This window comes from Balearica regulorum, chromosome 15 (genome assembly GCF_011004875.1).
Source record: "Balearica regulorum gibbericeps isolate bBalReg1 chromosome 15, bBalReg1.pri, whole genome shotgun sequence".
Lineage (NCBI taxonomy): Eukaryota > Metazoa > Chordata > Aves > Gruiformes > Gruidae > Balearica > Balearica regulorum.
In genome coordinates, this window is record NC_046198.1 from 8,847,424 (window position 1) to 8,865,422 (window position 17,999).

Consider the following 17,999-nt stretch of genomic DNA (forward strand, 5'->3'; position numbering starts at 1 on the left):
TGCAAGACTGGCTTGCAGAGTTAGAATTTTAAAACAGGCCCTGCACAGAGCTTGCCTGGTGTGTCTTGGGGCTCCCGCATGCCGTGCCGTGTCTCAGCAGCATGGAGCAGGCTAGGAGAGCCTGTGAAGCAGGTTCCCCATGTCCTGTAAGCACTGGACCCGCTGCGAGGTGTCCAGAGCTTTCCTTTGCCCTGAGTTGTGCCTGCAGGCTGTGGGACACATGGCCTGTCAGTCCTCCATCAGTGCCTTGACCTACCCAAGGGCAAGTCCTTGCTGGGTCATTTTCAAGCCAAGCCCGTGAATGACCAGCTCTTTTCACACAACAGCCACTTTTTTCCTAGAAGAGATCTGTAAAGTGTTTTCTTCTCCCTGCTGATTGGCATTTTGCCCATTATTCTGGTGGCTCAAGCAGACGTTGTTCAGTCTCTTCTGATCCCCCAAGTCCCTCATGCCCTCCTCTGATTACAGATTCCACTACGCAGCATCTCTGCAACCTGTTGAATGAAGCAGGTCTCAGAAGTGGAAGTCTTGTTGCGAGAGCTACTCTGTATTGCTCCCAGCCAGCCCAGCTTGTACTCGCATGGCATTTTCTGGCTGGCTGTCTCACTGTTCCTCCTGTTATCGCAATTGTACGTTAGTGCTATTAACAGTAACCATCCAGGACACGTTCAGCTTGAAGCACATAAAACATGGTATCCCGTGGAGACTCCACCAGTACTTAATTTATTTCCTGTGTTTTGTATTCTGTATTATGAAATATTCTGTCGGAGGGTGATGTAATCCCAGAGACTAAAGTAGATCTCACAGTGGAAATATTCCCACCAGACATTTTGGAAAGGTTCCAGTTCTTGTTGCTGTAGCACACAAGACTAAAGCTGAATTATCAACTGCAAATTTGGCAGACGCTCCCACTAGAAATCTGTTACTTTTTATAAGAGACTCAATCTGAAAACATTTTAAGGACATAACTTCAGATTTAAACAAAACCTCTCCTGTCTTTCCCCTCTTCATCTCTATAGAGATGGGCAGCACACAGCTTTAAAAACAAGTCTCTCATCCTGGACAAAAAAACTACCTCCACTGGCGACACGGGAATGAACCTGGTCTTGAGGCAAGGGGCACTGAAGGATGGGGAGGGATATACTTTTACCCTTCACATCACAGACCTCACAACAGGGGAGGAAGGATTCGCCTCCATCGATCTGCTCCCAAACCAGCCGCCCGTTGGAGGATCCTGCCGGCTGTCTCCCGAAGGACCACTCAGGGCACTGATGGCAAAGGTCCACTTTGAGTGTGCAGGTGAGAGTGTATGGATGGTGGTGCCGGGCACTTCCCAGCCCTCTCTGGTCCTCATGGGCAGAGGTTTCTCATGAGCAGCACGTTACCAGCTGCCCTTCTTCCCACAGATGTTTTCTTTACCCTGAGCTCCTACCCCAGGACACTGTTGGCCAGGGCTGAGTTCAGAAGTGGATCTTTCAATTTCTGATCCCCAGAGCTTGGACCATGAGCAGCTTTGTGTGCACAAATTATAGAGCTCTAAAACTCATGGTAACAGGCAGGCACTTTTTAAAATCCTAATTCATGTAGTTGAATGGTGATATCCAGGCCAGGCAGAAGAAACTGGTATTTCTGTGCAGGAAAAAAAAAGATAGGTGCTCAAAACTGAGTTACACATATGTGGAAAAAGTCAGAAGACAAAGCACTGGGGCCTTCTCTGCCATGTGGGCTGGATGTTCCCGTCAGCAGTTACCTTCTCAACCAGCTGCAGAGACAGCAACGAGTCTAGCTTTGGAAAAGTGGCCTGGCTGATGTCCTGTAGCCTTGGGCCAAGGAATAAGTGCCTCTGAAAACCCTATTTCCCCAAATGATTAGCGTTAGAGATTAATGCTGTCTGTGCACAAATGCTGGGAAGCCACGCTGCAGAGGAGATGATGAGTTCTGCTGGTTCTGGGGGGGCTGGTCACCAAAGCCCAGCTTAAGCTGGGGGAGAAGCAGAAGTGTATTCAGCATGATGTGGTTGTAACTTTGGTATGTTTTGAGCTACCCAGAATAATTATGAAATCAATACCTCTTTGGAGCAGTGGGAAGTTTAGCTTTTAGTGATTGTTTTTAAGCTGAAGTGAAACACGCGGGATACAGACCCACTGGTCGATGTCCAGGGCAGCGAGCCCTGGCAGAGCCAGCACCTTCACTGGTGCTCACTGGCAAACGTGCAGTGAATTTCCCAACTGCCCAGCTCCCACAAGATTCCCCATAATTCCTGGGAGCTCCAAGGAAATCTTTGTGCAGGTTTTATCCTCCACTCAGTTGTTCCTGAGATGTTGAACTGCCTGAGGGCTGCGCTGAGCCTCTGTCTAATGTCAGGCTTTGCAGGGCTTGTACAGAAGCTAAGACCTTGGGTCAGTGCCATTCCCAGCCCCAGCAGAGTTATTCCCATTGTTATTTTGCTCGTGAACTCTTCACAAATCCCTTTAAATGTTACAGAACCCTGACACCTAGGCAGAGTGTTACATTGCAGGCCCTGGAGACATTCCTCCAGCCTGGCAGAGTCCTTAAGCCATCCCCTAATGGTGGGGACAACCTGTCCCTCTGCCAGAGCAGGGTGACCCCTTGCTGGGGACAGCAGTAAGGGGAGATGCCATGCTGCAGGGCTGAGCGGTGTGGGACACACCAGGGGAGGGATAGGGCACTGCCGGGCAGCGCCAGCTCTGACGGACGAGCTGGGCTTCGGGATGGTGGCTGCAGCCCTGCCCTGGCCTTGCCCTGTCAGACCCCCTGTTTCCGTTTGTTTTGCAGGCTGGCGAGACACGGAGGACGCGGAGGGCCCGCTGGTGTACATCCTCCTGGCGTCCCGCCGCAGGGCCGGGCACTACCACGAGTTCTGCGTGTACAAGGGCAGCCGTGCCGAGCACAGCGCCTTCCTGCCCCCGGGCTTTCACGAGAGCGGCTTCATGGTATCCGTGTCAGTCCTTGTTCAGGACCAGCTGGGAGCGACCGTGGTGGCCATTAACCGGTAAGACCCACCGCTCGAAGGCTGGGCTTACATGGCAGTGCCAGTGTCCAGCCTAGGCTCCTGAATCGCGGTCTTACGGCTTGACCACTGGGTCCCTGTCCTGAAGGGCTCGGCAGGTCCTGGGTGAAACGTTTGCCTCCTGGAAGAGGCTGCTGGCAGGAAGGTGAGGGGAGGCTCAGCAGAAGTGCAATACAGAGAATTCCAGTCTTTGTGGATCATCGCTGAAGGGGGAGACTTTCCCATAAGTTACTGCGTTCCTGACCGCCCTTTCATTCCCTGGTGACACTTGGCTTTGAAGGCATGATGTCACTTTCTCAGAAGATCTCTGTGCATCTGCCACCTTCTCTGCATCAGGAGCCCTCAAAGGAGAGTTGGCAGCAGCAAGCTGTGGTGCTGTGAGTGGCCTGATGTTGTGCTGCTGAGAGCCAGGGAAGTCTCATGTAGCCAAGGTGGAGAGCACATGCATTTGAATAGGGTGGAAGGGATTGCACCTTGAGTTTCAGCAGGGCCAGTACCATGAAAACCCAGTTACCGCTTCTGCAAATGCCCCTTGGTTTACAGCATCCTCCATGCAGGTGACAAGTGCCCACTGGTCTTTGGGCAGCATTCTGAGCTGGTCTCTGCTGCCTGACCGAGCTGTAGGACTGCTCCTCAAAGCTGATTTGCAGCTCCCCACACTGTACATGTGGTCTCGGCCTCCCAGGCTGGAGCACACGGTCCTGCAGTGCCTGCGGAGGAGGATCTGTGTCCCAGCTGTTCCTCAGACCCCAGGGATCGATGCCAAAAGCAGTGCAGCTCCTCCAGCACACCACTCCTGTTTTTAAGTGCTTTTTATGCTCCATCAAACTAAACCGGGATTTTCTCCTCTGGGTTCAATGCACCCATGTGCATCCTCCACCTGCAGCTTCACAGAGCTGGACCAGTGAGGAACCAGGCTTCGGGTCCATGACGTTCCTACATAGAGCCGGTGCAAACTGGGTACCAGGGCAGGTGTCAATAATGCTGTCTTTGTTGTTTAACCACCTGCTTCCTCTTCTGATCTTCCTTCCCAGCTAAAGGGCAGATTCTACCCCTTTCCCCCAGCCCCTTTTGATAGTCTGCATTTAACCCAAATGCCTCTTTCCCTTGGCAGCTCCATGGAAATCGGCTTACCCGAGGGCTTCCCCAGCCTCTCCCACTGGCTCTACAATCAAACTGACACCATGCTCCAGGGCTTAGTGAAACAAGGGGACCCTCAACAGGTCATTGAGTACTCTCTGGCCCTCATCACCATCTTAAATGAGGTAAAGCAGCACTATCTGCCCAAGACGGGCCTCCAGAAGGCCTTGCAATCACCACTAATGTTCTTTGGCCAGGTTTTGTGCAGTGATGTAGGGAAATGACTAATGCTGCAGTTTTTTATGAAATCACTGTATGTGCACGATGGGAGCTGGGCTGGAGCTATTTTCTTGCATCAGAAAGAGTAAAAAGCACCAGACACACAATGACCAGGGAAAGCAGAGGGGCTGCAAAGTAAAACAGGGGTCTCAGAGAAGGCAAGTGGCCTGTGTGTCTCCCATGCAGCCTGCTGTTTTTCCCTCATATTCAGATAGTTTTTCCTCTTTACTGCCAACTGCAAGTCTAAATACTGAATTTAGAAACAGAAATCTTAGCCCAAATTCCCCCACCTCCTTCACACTTCCCCTGAGCCAGCCACCCCACTCCATCTCAGCAGGGCTGGAAACTCCCTGTAGCTGCCAAGGTGATGCTCTGGGTGCTACAGGAGACCTCCTTGTTCTGACTGCTCAGCTAGTGCAGCTAGAAAGATCTGCCCGCATACAAGGCTTTTAATCCACAGTGCAGGAGCATCATCCTCCTGGCAGCATTCACTTTCACACCTATCTAAAGTAGGACCCGGTCCCTACATGTGCATCTCTATAGGCAGGGTGGGAATGTTGGTCTATATGCATGTTTTCCTCCCTGATAAGAGCCTGCTGCATGCCTGGAAGCCAGGCGGGGGAGATCCCCCTGAACACAGGCACTGTGCTTAGCAGAATAAGGACCACACACTGGTGTACTACTTAGCTGTCAAGTGCAAGGCTGTTAAGATAATTGCTTGGAGAGCACAAGCAAAATTGAGGAAGTTCTGCTGAAAACGCAGCTCATTAGATCACCCTCTGGGGAGGAGCACAGGCAGGGAGATACAGAGTGCAGGGAAGAGGTGACCAGCACAGCTCATCATCCTCTGAAACAACCTGATACATTTCCTCACTCTATCTGATTTTATCCCCCTCTAGTATGAGCGGTCCATGCTTCTGGAACCAGAGACTGGGAATGAATTTGAACTCCGGACCTGGACTCGCAACAATATCACAGAAACCCTGAACTCGCTGAACGTGAACACAGTTGATGATATCCAGCAGATCTCGGCTGCCTTGGCGCAGTGCACGGTATGTTCCCCATCACCACCTCCAGCCTCCTGTTCTTCCAGGTGCAGCTTAGATGCTCTTCAATTCTTGTTCTGCTTCCTTGTCTCTCCATCCCAGACACATACCACAAAGGGAGGACAGGTATCACTTGACATCATTTGCGTTTCTGTGGTGATGACTTAAGTGTAGTCAGTTCTGCCCCTCACCATGTCACCAATCTAGGAGATGTGACTAAGGTGATGGATTCATGTGTTGGAAGACAGCACCTAAGAACTCTGTGCTTCTTCTCTGGTACCAGCCCTGGTGGTACCTTGCTAGCAAGTAGATTCCTTCACTTGCAGATGGAGACTGTAGGACAGGCCTCAACAGCCTGGAGAAGCACTGGAATAAATTGCTGGGGGAGTCACAGAATCTCCAAGGACAGGCTGGACTCCCATCCGGAGTAACACAAGTAGAGCCAGACCTGCCTTGAGCCAGGGGACAGCGCCAAGGACTGACGTTCCTTCCAGCCCTATTTCTACCATACAGGATTAGAAACACTGCTCTGCTTCACTGCTGACTGGAAGCATTGTGTTCCCCAGCCAGCTCACAGTTTCAGCTCCCCGGTGCTGGGGCTGCTGCCTGGTGGATTTAGGAGTGGCTTTATGTGTTTTGTCAGATGGGCAAAGGGAAGAGAGCCCAGTTATATAATGTGCTTGGGGTTTGGTGGTCAGCCAGTCTGTTCTGGCATGCTCTTCCTCCCCGCCCTCCCAAAGCTTTGCTTTTGGGACTGGAGTCAGGTACCCTGGCCTTGGCTGTGCATCGCCTCCCCAGCCAGGTCAGCAGCCTCACTCAGCGGGAACAGGCTATCATTGAAATGATGGACAGACTACTGCATCCCACCCACAGAGTCCCTATTCTGCTCCTCCTTTCTCTGCTTCAAAGTCTGTAAACCTCAAAAATCACTTCTTTCTGTTTACCTTTGTTCAGGGATTTGGGGCTCGGCACATCCCATTCCAATGCTGGATTGGTTTGTTTCTGTCTCTCCCGTGTGCGCTTGCCTTGCGACTTGATCTCGCTGTGGAAGCTTAGGTCTAGAAATAGAATTTTTGTTCCATGGGAAAAGCTAACCTTCCAGGATTAGTTTGTGCTCTGGATTGGAATGAATAGCTTAGAAAAACAGGAATCTAGAATTTCCCAAGTGGTTGAGACTAGCGCAGAGTTCACACATTTCCTTTCCTGTAGCAATGTCAATCAGTGCTGATGATACTTTTTTGATTTTACCTACAGGGGAGAGAAAAAGTCAGAATTAATTTCTCCTGGAGGGGAAAAAAAGAATCTCAGTCTTCTCAGTCAATTCTCCTTCCTAGGCAGTAGTCCCCCTTGGGTGGTTCCTCCCCATAACCCTTTTTCTTCCCCACGTCCTTGATACCTGACTCTGCCTTGTGGACTCCGATTTACATAGTATGTCCTCACTCCTCATAGTTTACACATAAAAGCAGAAAAGGGGGAATTCTAGACCTGCAGATGCTGTTTTGATTCTTCACCAAAACATATGTGAATCACGTCTGAATCCTATGATGATTAAAAGAAAGAAAGATGAATAGATCTAGGAACGGGGTTGTGGTAACAGCTTCCATGTGTTGCCTCAGTCCCTCCCATCCAGACCTCGAGAGTGTGGGGAGCTCCAGGCCATGGCTAGAACATTCTGTTTCTTGGACACATCTGGGAGCAGAGGGAGGGACATCCATCATGCCTGAGTGGCAGGATCCCTCCCACAGCTTTCGGGAGTATTTGGACACTGAAATGGATTCAGTTAGGGCTAAACTTTGCTTCCATTGAAGATAGCGGAGTGGATGGAGGAATCCTATCCAGCTCCTTCTGGTTGATCCCTGTAGGAATAGTGTGTGGCACCAAAGGGGTGCTCATGACCTGCAACTGCAGGAGACATGCTTGGTCCTTACAAGTGAACTCCAGGGAACTTGAATATGCCGCCCTTTATTGCTCTTTCCAACCCTAATGCATGCTCCATCAGACACCAACAACTTCTTGGCATCTCTCAGTGTGAGCAGAGCAGCCATGGTCTCTGCAGTCACCTCCCTGGGGCTAGAAAGAGCAGGAGTGACTTTAAGAGTGCAGAGGATGTTTGAACAAATATCCTTTGCAGGACCGAGCCGGCTGAACTTGCCCACAGCTACCTTTCGCCTTTCCCTGGGGGTGTTCCTACTGCATCAGACTGTGTTTCCCTTTGCAGGTGGTGAGCAAGGAACTGGTTTGCAAGTCGTGCCTGACAAAGACCTTGAACAAGCTGGAGACCATGATGACTATTTTGCAAGGGGAAATGACCCAGGGCACCGTGACACCGACTGGTATTGCCGACAACATCCTCAACATCACAGGTCAGTTTTGTTCCTGCAGGAACGGGTGACATTTGACTGCTGAGGGCACAGGTCTCCCTGCTCAGGGTGCTGGGCAGAAGTAGACTGAGAAAAGCTTTGCCGGCTTTCTCCTGTGCCATTAGGGGGTTGGCTCATGCCTTTTCAAGCCGTTAGGGAGATTTGGAGTGTGGCACCCCAGTACTTTCTTCTCCCTGCACTTTTCCCAGTGTTGTCCTGGCTTTGGCAGCTGTTTCTGCAGACATTTAAATATGACAGTTGTTAATAAACTCACTAATACTCCAGGGGACTGTCTTTTTAGTAAACAATGAGTAACACCAGATGCTTGCCATCCTGGTTGCAATCTGAGGAGGTTGCCAAATTTCACTGGGGCACCCATGAACACTGTACAGAAATTCTCACCTGGTTACCCTGGGAGGAAGCAGAGGCACCTTCTTTGCACTCCATGTTATGTATTTCTGCGTGTTCTGCACTTTACAGTGCAAAAACTTAGTGACGTATGTTTGCTTTGTCCATTCTTTCCCTGTTTCCCAATCTGCCATTCCAGTCACTTCACATGAGGAAAATAAAGTCTGTTGTGATTAAGCATTCACCACCAAACTTTGTAGATTAGCCGAGAGCCTGCAGGAATTGCTGGCAGCTCTATTTTTAGCTGTGGGCTACTGAACGCTTCCAGTGCGGAAGGTCGTGTACACAGTGTGGAGTTACAGTGAGAAGACAGTAAGGAAAGACTCGTCTGATTGTTTTGGGAAGGTATCAGATGTTATCTAGACTGTAGCAGTTATCTAGGCTATTTACCACTTCCTCCGTTTGCACTTTTATTTCTCTCCTCGCAGGTGACCTAATTCACCTTGTCAATACAGTTTCACAAGAATCCAAGCCCCAGGAACTGCTTGCTGATTCCCACAATTTGCTGCTAGCTCCCAAAGCCTACAACCTGTCTTCCAGCCTGATGCGCATCCTCATGAAGTCGCGAGTGCTGAATGAAGAGCCACTTGAGCTGGTGGGAGGAGAGATTAAGGCCACAGGCAAGCGGTCTGATCCCTTTAACTTGCTTTGCTACGAAAACACACCAAACTGCCAGTTCTCCATCCCCCAGGCATTCAACACCACCCTTTCCAACCTGACGGATGTCATTCAAGTCATGTTCCAAGTGGACTCCAATCCTTTCCCTTTTGGTTACATCAGCAACTACACTGTGTCCACAAAGGTCGCCTCCATGGAGTTTCAGACACACAATGGGGTGCAGATCCCCATTGGGAGCCTGGACTCAGAGAAAGCCATCACCGTAATGGTGTCAAACAACACAGATGCTGACAACCTCTCTGCTGGCACTGAAGTCATTGAGGCAAGAACATCTGTGAACCTGATTGTGACTATGGAGAGCAACAACAGAGAAGCAGGACTGCACTTCCAGCTCACTTACAGAGTCCTGAATGGTAGGACAACGCTTTATGCTCTTTGTTTTTCTTCTCATGGGAGAGGGGGTGTTGCAGCAAAGGAGAGCTGTGTCAAGAGATAACTGGTGTGGAAGGGGATGTCAGATGTAGCCAGCAAGTTCCACACTGCATGGTTGTGGTTCTGGCTGTCACGAGCATTATCCAGTCCTCAGTGTAATCCTTGCTTGTAGATTCTGGCACTGAGAAGCCTTTTGCTTTTCCCAGCCCTTCTGTTGAGCCACAGTAGCACAGGAGGGAGTTTGTCCAGTCCCTCTCTCAGCCACGTACAGTGGCATCCCAAGTCTCTTGCTCAGGGACCCACTGAACTGTAGATTGAGTGAGTGCAATCTGGGAAAGCATCTTTCTGTGTTCCCAATACTCCTCCCTGAACATCCACTGCTGGCAGCAGGCTTGTGGTTGAGCTCTCCCTGGTGTTTATAAAGTATTTTCTGTTTTTTCTCCCTCATCCTGATGCAGATCACTACATTGCAAGCGAGCCTGAGCCGTTCATCATGGCTTATCTCCATCACGAACCAGAGCCCAACGAGCACAACTGCAGTGCCTCTAAGAAAATTGGCCTGGATGCCCTGGCTGGAAATGACCACAAGCTCTACACCTTCTTCACATCACCCAGGTAAGAGAAGCCTCCCTTGTAATGTCTGTCACCCCCAGGCTGTCCCGTGGATGCACACTTTCCTGGTCATGAGTCTCCCCCTCGCTGCCCTTTTCTCTGCTCCCTTGTCTAATAGCTGCTGTAGCCTGTTTGTCTGCTGCTTGTCCAGACTTTCATCCTCTGTGCACTACCGATCCCAGAGGTGTCTTGTCTTTACCAGGACTCTTTCACCAGGGGACTCACACTGGCCTTTGCAGATTCAGGGGTTGCTTCATGCAGTCCATGAAACAATTTCCTGGAGCGAAGCACCACATGTGTTAGCCTAGTTCCTGAACTGTGGTGCAGCCTTCACAAAAGCACCTCTATCCTCAAAGCTCATCTTCCCAACTTGTGACTGGAGGGAAATGCAGGTTCCCTCGTGGGCTCCCATCCACCCTGCTTGCCTGCATTGTTGTTGTGCTGTTGGGGTTTGCAGCAAAGCTCTCTTCTTTTTATCAGAGCAGTCATTCTTGTAACTTCAGTTGCTGTCCTGCTGCCTTGCCTGGGAACGTGCGTGTTCATGCCTTGCATTATTTACAAGCCATTCCTAGGCAGCATCCGAGAAGAAAAGATAGGCAGCTTGGGAATAGGTGGGGCAAGAGTGGAGCCACTGTTGTGTGAGTTCACACACCTTCTTTAATTAATCATCCTAAACAGTAAATCTGCTCCCAGCCAAGAATAATAGAGTTGCTATGGAAGTGTCGTGTGGGTCACAGGGAAGGGCAGGTGGGAGAGCTGTGCAAGGCTGGCAGTACAGAGAAGAGGATGTGCAGCATAGTGTTCACGGTGCTGAAATAATACAAAGTTAAAGAAATAAAGTGGTCTGTAGAACCCCAGAGTTTCTGCGCAGCCAAAGCCACGTTCACTGGGCTGTTTCTGCTCATTGTGTCCCTGCAGTAGGGTGCTTTCCATGGGCACACGTCTGTCAAAACAGGGTTTGTGTCCCTTAATAATGTCTCCTTGCTGTCTTTTCCTTCTCCAGAACTGATGATACCATCCAGAAATACTACTTCAACATCACAAACCATTTCAGCTGGTCCCCGGTGGAGGTGACTCTGGGGCTGTACACCTCCCTGTGCCAGTACTTCAGCGAGCAGGAGAAACGGTGGAAGACAGAAGGCATCATCCCCCTGGAAGAGACCAGGCCAGACCAGGCTGTGTGCTTAACCCAGCACCTCACCGCCTTTGGGGCCAGTCTGTTTGTCCCCCCAAACTCTGTCCAGTTCATCTTTCCTGTGAGTAAAAGGAAGGCGAGGCTGTGCAGCATTGCCACGTGCTGAGCAGAGTGTTGTCACCTAGAGGAAAGCCTCGGGCTCCCGTTGGCTTCGTGTTCAAGCTGGGTCACGGCTGACCTGTGCCCAGCTGGCAGACCAGCACAAGTGCCTGAGAGCCTTTGGGAGCTGCATATGGGCACAGCTCACAGAGGGGCTCTATCCTCTCATCATGAATCCTGGCTGCTGCTGCTAAAACCAGACCTTTGCAGATGGCTTTATTCTCTATTCTGGACACCTCACAGTGTGTTCACCTCTTAGTGAGATGCCAAACGCTCCTCCCAGCTGTCACCCAGCACTGTTTTATCCCACTGAGCTTGCACCTGCCAGCTGCTCCCTGCTTCCTAGGGGCGTTCAGGCTTTTTCTAGCTGTCGGTGTGACATAAGTGGGAGCAGAGAGCTCTCAGCAGCTGCTACAGGAGCTTCAGCTGGCTGCTGCAGTCACTCTGCAGGGCTGTGAGCTCACAGTCTGTGCAGGGACCGGTCTCTCTCTATTTGCATGTGGTATCACGTGTGTGAATGATGATTATAACCAGGAAGGAGGCAGCACGACTCCTGGGGAATGGGGGGGGGGCCTCCTGGGGAAGGAGGGTGCCTTGCAACATGCTTCTTCTCTTTTAGGCTCCAGGCCCAGGTCTCAACTACATCGTTCTGCTGACATGTGCTGTCTGCTTCGTGACCTACTCAGTGGCTGCACTGATCGTGCACAAGCTGGACCTGATTGACATTAACCGAGTGGGGGTGATTCCCTTCTGCGGGAAGAACGGGCTGTACAAATACGAGATCCTGGTGAAAACTGGCTGGGGCAGAGGATCAGGTTAGCCCAAAGTCTACTCCTGTGCTTGATTCCTAGGGTGACATCTGTGTGGTTCCCCTGAGGTCTGACCTCAGCACATCACGCGCCACATGTTCCCCTGCAGTGACCATAGCAGAGCTGGTGTTTGAGCAGCACTGAGCAGACAGTCAGCTCAGGGCTTCCCACAGCATTCACGGTTTTTATTGTGTGATGATGGGGCAGGTCAAGAGCTGTGGAGAAGAGCATGCTTTCCTACCGCTTGTTGTTGGGATGGTACAAGCAACTGCTGCTGAAAGGAACCACCCAGTGTAGAAATTTCCCCACCCTGCTTTTCCTGACATGGCTGTGGTTGCAGGAGCAGCCAAGAGGCAGCGATTGTTCCTCACTTCTGACCCTCTCCTGCAGAAGCATCCAGGCCTTGTGGGCCCTTTAGATGGACCATTTTGTTGTCTTCCAGCATCCATCACTTTGTTCTGCCATCTGAATCTTTCCCAGCAGCATGAAGGCAGAAAGCTTGGCTTTCTGATCTGGGGCTGGGTTTGTAGTTAGAGCTGGCAGAAACATCATCCTGGACTTGGAAATTGGGGCAGTTGGGATGTGGAAGCTCTAAGCAAGGACAGAAGTGGAATGCCACCATGTCACTGCCAGAATCATGCTCCCATTGATCTTAGTGTAACCACTGGTTTCACTGGCAGCAGCTTTCTCCTGAAGCCACCCCAAGGACCATCCAGGTTGAGCGGGTGGACCATGGAGCATCTGGCAACTGATACTGGAAGTCAGAGAAATCAAGTCTTTCAACTACTTGGTGGAAAAAACATCCAGAATAAATGTCTCCTCCCATTACAGTGTTAACAAGGCAAGGAATGTCAGATTCAGTTCCCTCCAAAGAGGAAAACCATGAGCATGCCAAGGTCTGTGCACCAGGCCAGCTGAGTAGCTGTCCTCCAGGCTGTGTGTAACACTATCCCTAGGTGTAGGGTGGCTGTAGAGCACATTCCTTCCTCCTGAGTCTCCAGGTGGCCTCACTGAAGGGCCATTGCATCTGGTACCAGGTCACTGGCAGGAAGGCAGGGCTGGGGAACAGCTCTACCTTGGGTGGACTTCCCTAACTGAGCCCCGTTAACTCTGCCAGGTACCACGGCCCACGTGGGGATCGCCCTGTATGGTGTAGACAATAAAAGTGGTCACAGACATCTGGATGGAGAAAACGCCTTCCACCGCAACAGCCTCGACGTGTTTCAGATCGCAACGGAGCGGAGTCTGGGGAGCATCTGGCGCATCCGCATTTGGCACGACAACAAAGGTGAGACGTGAGGAAGTGTATGGGCCTGAGGAGCCATCACACATCCCAGTTCAGAACCAGGCTCTGCTCTGCCTGGTTACCTGGGCCAGGAGAGAGGTGCCTGGGGCTACAGTCCGGACTAACCCTGATGGGAGATCATGGTGACCCACTGGCCTGGGGGAAGATTGCTGGGGGGACACATCACAGGGAAGTCTGCAGACTGGTCAGCTGTAGTCCCTTACATGTATGATGCAAGGTGCTGTGCCTGTCTGTAAATGTCCGTTCAGCCTAGGAGGTGACCTGGCTATGCCAAGCCTTTCTCTTGGGGTCTGTAATTCCCACTGATGAACATAGTGTCACAGGGTAACTGCTGCTGTCCCACTGAGGGGGTCTTGTGTTGCCCTCTTGGCTTTGCAGGTCCACGCAGGGAATGTCTGCTATGAAACACATTTCTTCATCTCTTAACTTTCAGGACTCAGCCCCTCTTGGTACCTGCAGCACGTCATAGTCCGGGACCTGCAGAGCAGCAAGAGCTACTTCTTTCTGGTGAACGACTGGCTGTCGGTGGAGAGTGAAGAGAATGATGGCATGGTGGAGAAGGAGGTTTATGCTGCCAGTGAGTGCTCAGCCCCTGGGCCATTGGGCTGGGATGGCTGAGCAGCATGGCAGTTCTCATTGCCTTGAGGAAGGGCCTACAGCAGGAGACTGCAGAGAGACCACAGAGCCTGCACGCTGGCTCTTCCTCACTGCATTGATGCCTTGTGCAGCCAAGTGCTCTGCTGGGTTCTTTGTGCTAGAGGACACGGCATGGCAAGGACCCAGCCGTGCAGGAGGGACCAGATAGATGCAGTGGGGGTACTTCCTTGAGTATCAGTTTGCGAGGAGGGACTGCCCTCCTCCGGAGGTGGCCCTGAGAGTCTCTTTCTTTTTGTGCTCAGGTGAGACAGAGCTGAGGAGCTTCTCCCGAATCTTCATAGCAGAGTTGCAGCGAGGTTTCTTTGAGAAGCACGTCTGGCTGTCCATGTGGGACCGCCCACCTCGCAGCCGCTTCACCCGTGTCCAGAGAGCCACCTGCTGCTCCCTCCTCATCTTCCTCTTCCTCTGTGCCAATGCTGTGTGGTACGGCGTGGTGGGGAACGTACACCTCAGGTGCGCTGTGTCCCTTGGTGCTCTGGCCAGTCCCTTCCCTCCTCAGGGCCCCTGTGTGCTTCCCATTACGTAGTGCAGGACAGACCTTACGTCTGCTGGGAACAGGTGCCTTGCTTGTTGCCTTGAGTGTACCCTTCCTGCTCCAAGGGATCTGGGATCAGGACACAGATAACCAAGGACAACCGGATCAGCTTTCCCCTTTACTTGGTTTTGCTGTGTGTTAGCACAGCCAATGCCCATTTCTTTCTCTGCACATCTGAAATACCTGGTTGTGCAATTTTGTCTCACTGCTTAGCTGGCAACCCCGAGTGCTCCTGCTAACACCGGTCTCTGATTTCTCTTGATTCTCTCCAGCAACGGGGCCGTTTCCAACCTGATCCCTGTTAATGTAGACACGGTGGCTGTTGGTTTGGTGTCCAGCGTGGTGGTCTACCCTCTCTACCTGGTCATTTTATTCCTCTTCCGGATGGCTCGTGGCAAGGTAATGAGGAGAAGTAGTTGCAGGCTGCCCAGACAGGTGTGATGCCACCAGGTTCGCTCATCTGAGGGTAGATTCTGCCCTTTGTGGTGCATCACTTCTCCAGCTGGTCTCTGCACTTTCCCAGTTGTGCCTCTGTGCTGCCCTGCACCATGGCCAGACCCTTGCCTGTAGCAAGTCTCTGCCTCCCTCTTGAGCTGGGAGCAGCCCCTGACCTTAGAGGGACGGATCACTGCCTGGATTCTGACAATACTCGGACAGAGACCGAAAGGGCAGATTTTAACAGCTGCTTAGGCACTTACTCCTTCTTGACTTCAGTATGAGATAGGTACCCAAATGCCATTTAAAGGTATGACCCTGTGGTGCATTGGCAGGAGCTTGAGAGATGCTCAGTGAAGCATTTCTAATGAAATGTCTACCCTGGGTACAAATTCAGCTGTCTGAGCAGAGCTGTGGTTAGGCAGCTGTGAAAGGATTAGCTGGGGATTTAATGACTAGTTAGGCACAATTAGCAGCCCCATTAAGTATTGCAGCCAGCTGCTTAGTGACTGATGAGCAGCAAATGTGTCTGATATTTATTGTTCCTGTAAGCAATCCCTGCTTTGCAGGAGACTGCAAACTCATGGGGCTTTCTGGGAACTTGTACCTGGGGCAGTCCCAATGGCACTGAGCTGAGGGACAGTGTCCAAGGTCCTGGGAGGCAGCGGAGGATGTGCATGTGCCTGTTCTCTGCCCTGCTGGGCAGGTCTGGGATCCCCCCCAGCACTGCCTGGAGCTCCCCAGCAGAGTAGGGAACTGATGGGAGCGGATGGGATCCAGTGAGCAGCAGGGCTCTGAGCCACCGTGACATTGGCACCTCCACTCCTTGCTTTTCTGCTCAAGCCTTCCTGTCTCCTGCAGGTCTCCATCAACCACACCCTGACTCACTCAGACCAGCAATCCTTGGAGATTGACAACTACCTGGACTCCTCAATCCTCGACAGCTCCTTCCCCACCTTCCCTGGGCTCCGGGCAGAGGTAACCTGCTTCACACCTGAAAGCTGGACAGGCTGTGTAGGTCTGTGTGCCCCCCTGCATGGACACAGTGTCTGTCCACAGCTGTCAGTGCATGAAGTGATGCACTCAAGTGCCTCTGGCAAATACCGGTGATGGGGAGAGCCCCAGCCCTCTATCTCTCACCTGCGCCTCTGCCCAGGCCAGCCCTGGGTACTGAGCACAACTTGGGTCCAGCTCCTGCTCGGTGTCTGTCAGCATGGATCTTCCCAGCGTGCCTGGGTGTTTTTCCTGGAGGAGAGCAGGTTGCTGGAGGTGTGGACCCAGGGCTACTAGCAGCTCAGGCTCCAGGTTTCCCGTGACTCCTGATGTTAACAATCATGCATAAGCCACTGTCATGCACCTGAAATGTCTCTACTTCCTCCACAGGCCTTCTCCGAGCAAACCAAAACAGATCTGTTCTTGGAGGACTCCAAAAGGTAAGTAGGTTTCTGGGGACAGAGCAAGTAGGAGTTTAGTGTAGTTTTCTGCTTTGGTAGATTGGGGTTTGTGCTCCCACAGCTGTTCCCCTACTAGACAGTCCTACGCACTAGCACAGTTGCTTTTCTCATGCTTCCCATTTTCCACACATACCTGATTGCACCCATTCCTCTGTTTTCCCACAGCCTCATGCGGTGGCCCTCCAGCGAGGCCCTGCTCAGCTGGCCAGACCTCCTCAGCGACCCCTCCATCATGGGCAACACCATCCAGAAGCTGAAGAGAGGCCGGGCCAGCCGCCACCTCGGACTTGAGGCCCCGTTGGCAACTGAGGAGGACAGCTTGTCACTTAGCATTCACCAGGGACAGCCTCGATATTTCTCTGCCTCAGGTGGGTGTGTGAGTAGCATTGCTCTGTGCCAGGGTTTGAATGCCCCAGAAAAGTGCAGGAGGAGCAATCTGGTCCCTGGAAGTCCTGGCTCAGCTCTGGAGAAAGCAGAATAGCAGAGCCTGCTGCCATCGCCGCTGGCTTCAGTTTGAAGGGCAGAGGAGGAGGGTCATGTTTTTTTAGTGGAGATTTCAGTCTGGGAATGCAGAAGTCCTGATGCGTATCAGTCTGAAGTGAATGGTCACCACACTGCTGGCAGACTGGGAGCAAGGAGAGATGTGTTCCCATGGGATCTGAATGTTGCAAGCAACCAGCACTTCTTCACTGATTGCAAGGCCACAGTGTCTCTGAACCTCTGTAAATGGCTGGAGAAGAACAACTTGGCCTCCTGTACCAGCAGTTTCATGCCAGGCTCCACAGACAAGCTGGGGATAGACTGGAGCTAGAAGACAGGGAGGAGGGGAGGGCTGTCCCATAGAGAAGGACCTCATCCTGGCCCTCCTCCTCCCCAGCTCCACAAACACGGCTGAGCCCGAGTGCTGCAGAACCATCCTGGCGCGGTGCTGCGTGCTGTGCTCCTGCCAATGCTGTTTGTGCTCTCTGTTTCCCCAGATGAAGATCTGATCCGGCAGATCCTGGCAGATGGAGCTAGTGGCATCTCCCACTCCCAGGACCTGGGGCCGTACATGAGGGCTGAAACAGATCTGATCTCAGGCCTGTAAGTATTGGGGGAACAGAGTCCCCCAGACAAGGCAGCTGAGTCAGTGCCTCCTGTCCCTTGTCTTCCCACCCAACTCCGCAGTGGCTGGTGGCACCCAGCCACAGTGAGCTGAGCTGGGCTTTGTGACATTGCAAATGCCTGGGTCAGCCTTGTCACGAGTCACTGTGTTCTTGCTGGCCGTGATTCCTGCAGCCCCCACAGCCAGAGCTCCAAGAGGACACTGCCACACTTCCAGGAGCCACCTGGAACATCCCCTTAAAGCCCCAGCTGAACATGTGTCTCCAGAGCTTTGTGTACTGCTGACGAAGTGCTGGGACACGGGTTTGCTTCGTGACACTGACAGGAGGGAGAAGGGAGTTGAATCTCTGTGTGTTATCATGCCCAGTGCACCCTGCTTTGGGACCCTGACCACCGCCCAGCTGGATAGCCAGTGCAAAGGAGCAGGGCCAGGGAGGGGAAAGACTTTCAACCCTCCTCCCTGAGATGCAGAGCAGAGTGTCTGTGTGCCTTGGCAGCGTGGGCCTGCTGCTCTGCAGGGAAGTGCTTCTAACTGGTCC

General features: G+C 52.1%; 1 protein-coding gene across 2 annotated transcripts in view; it reads left to right on the forward strand.

Annotated features, from left to right (window-relative positions):
* The window catches only part of PKD1 (polycystin 1, transient receptor potential channel interacting), a 98,634-nt gene that overhangs the window by 66,067 nt on the left and 14,568 nt on the right, over positions 1-17,999 (forward strand). For both annotated transcript variants that reach the window (XM_075767332.1, XM_075767333.1), the window contains exons 18-34: positions 1,020-1,299; positions 2,797-3,013; positions 4,146-4,296; positions 5,290-5,442; positions 7,655-7,799; positions 8,633-9,235; positions 9,713-9,869; positions 10,870-11,122; positions 11,780-11,975; positions 13,087-13,257; positions 13,709-13,852; positions 14,175-14,385; positions 14,740-14,866; positions 15,764-15,880; positions 16,286-16,335; positions 16,522-16,724; positions 17,334-17,439. In XM_075767332.1, coding sequence (XP_075623447.1) covers positions 1,020-1,299; positions 2,797-3,013; positions 4,146-4,296; positions 5,290-5,442; positions 7,655-7,799; positions 8,633-9,235; positions 9,713-9,869; positions 10,870-11,122; positions 11,780-11,975; positions 13,087-13,257; positions 13,709-13,852; positions 14,175-14,385; positions 14,740-14,866; positions 15,764-15,880; positions 16,286-16,335; positions 16,522-16,724; positions 17,334-17,439 — 3,284 coding nt within the window. The remainder of the gene's footprint in view (positions 1-1,019; positions 1,300-2,796; positions 3,014-4,145; positions 4,297-5,289; positions 5,443-7,654; positions 7,800-8,632; positions 9,236-9,712; positions 9,870-10,869; positions 11,123-11,779; positions 11,976-13,086; positions 13,258-13,708; positions 13,853-14,174; positions 14,386-14,739; positions 14,867-15,763; positions 15,881-16,285; positions 16,336-16,521; positions 16,725-17,333; positions 17,440-17,999) is intronic.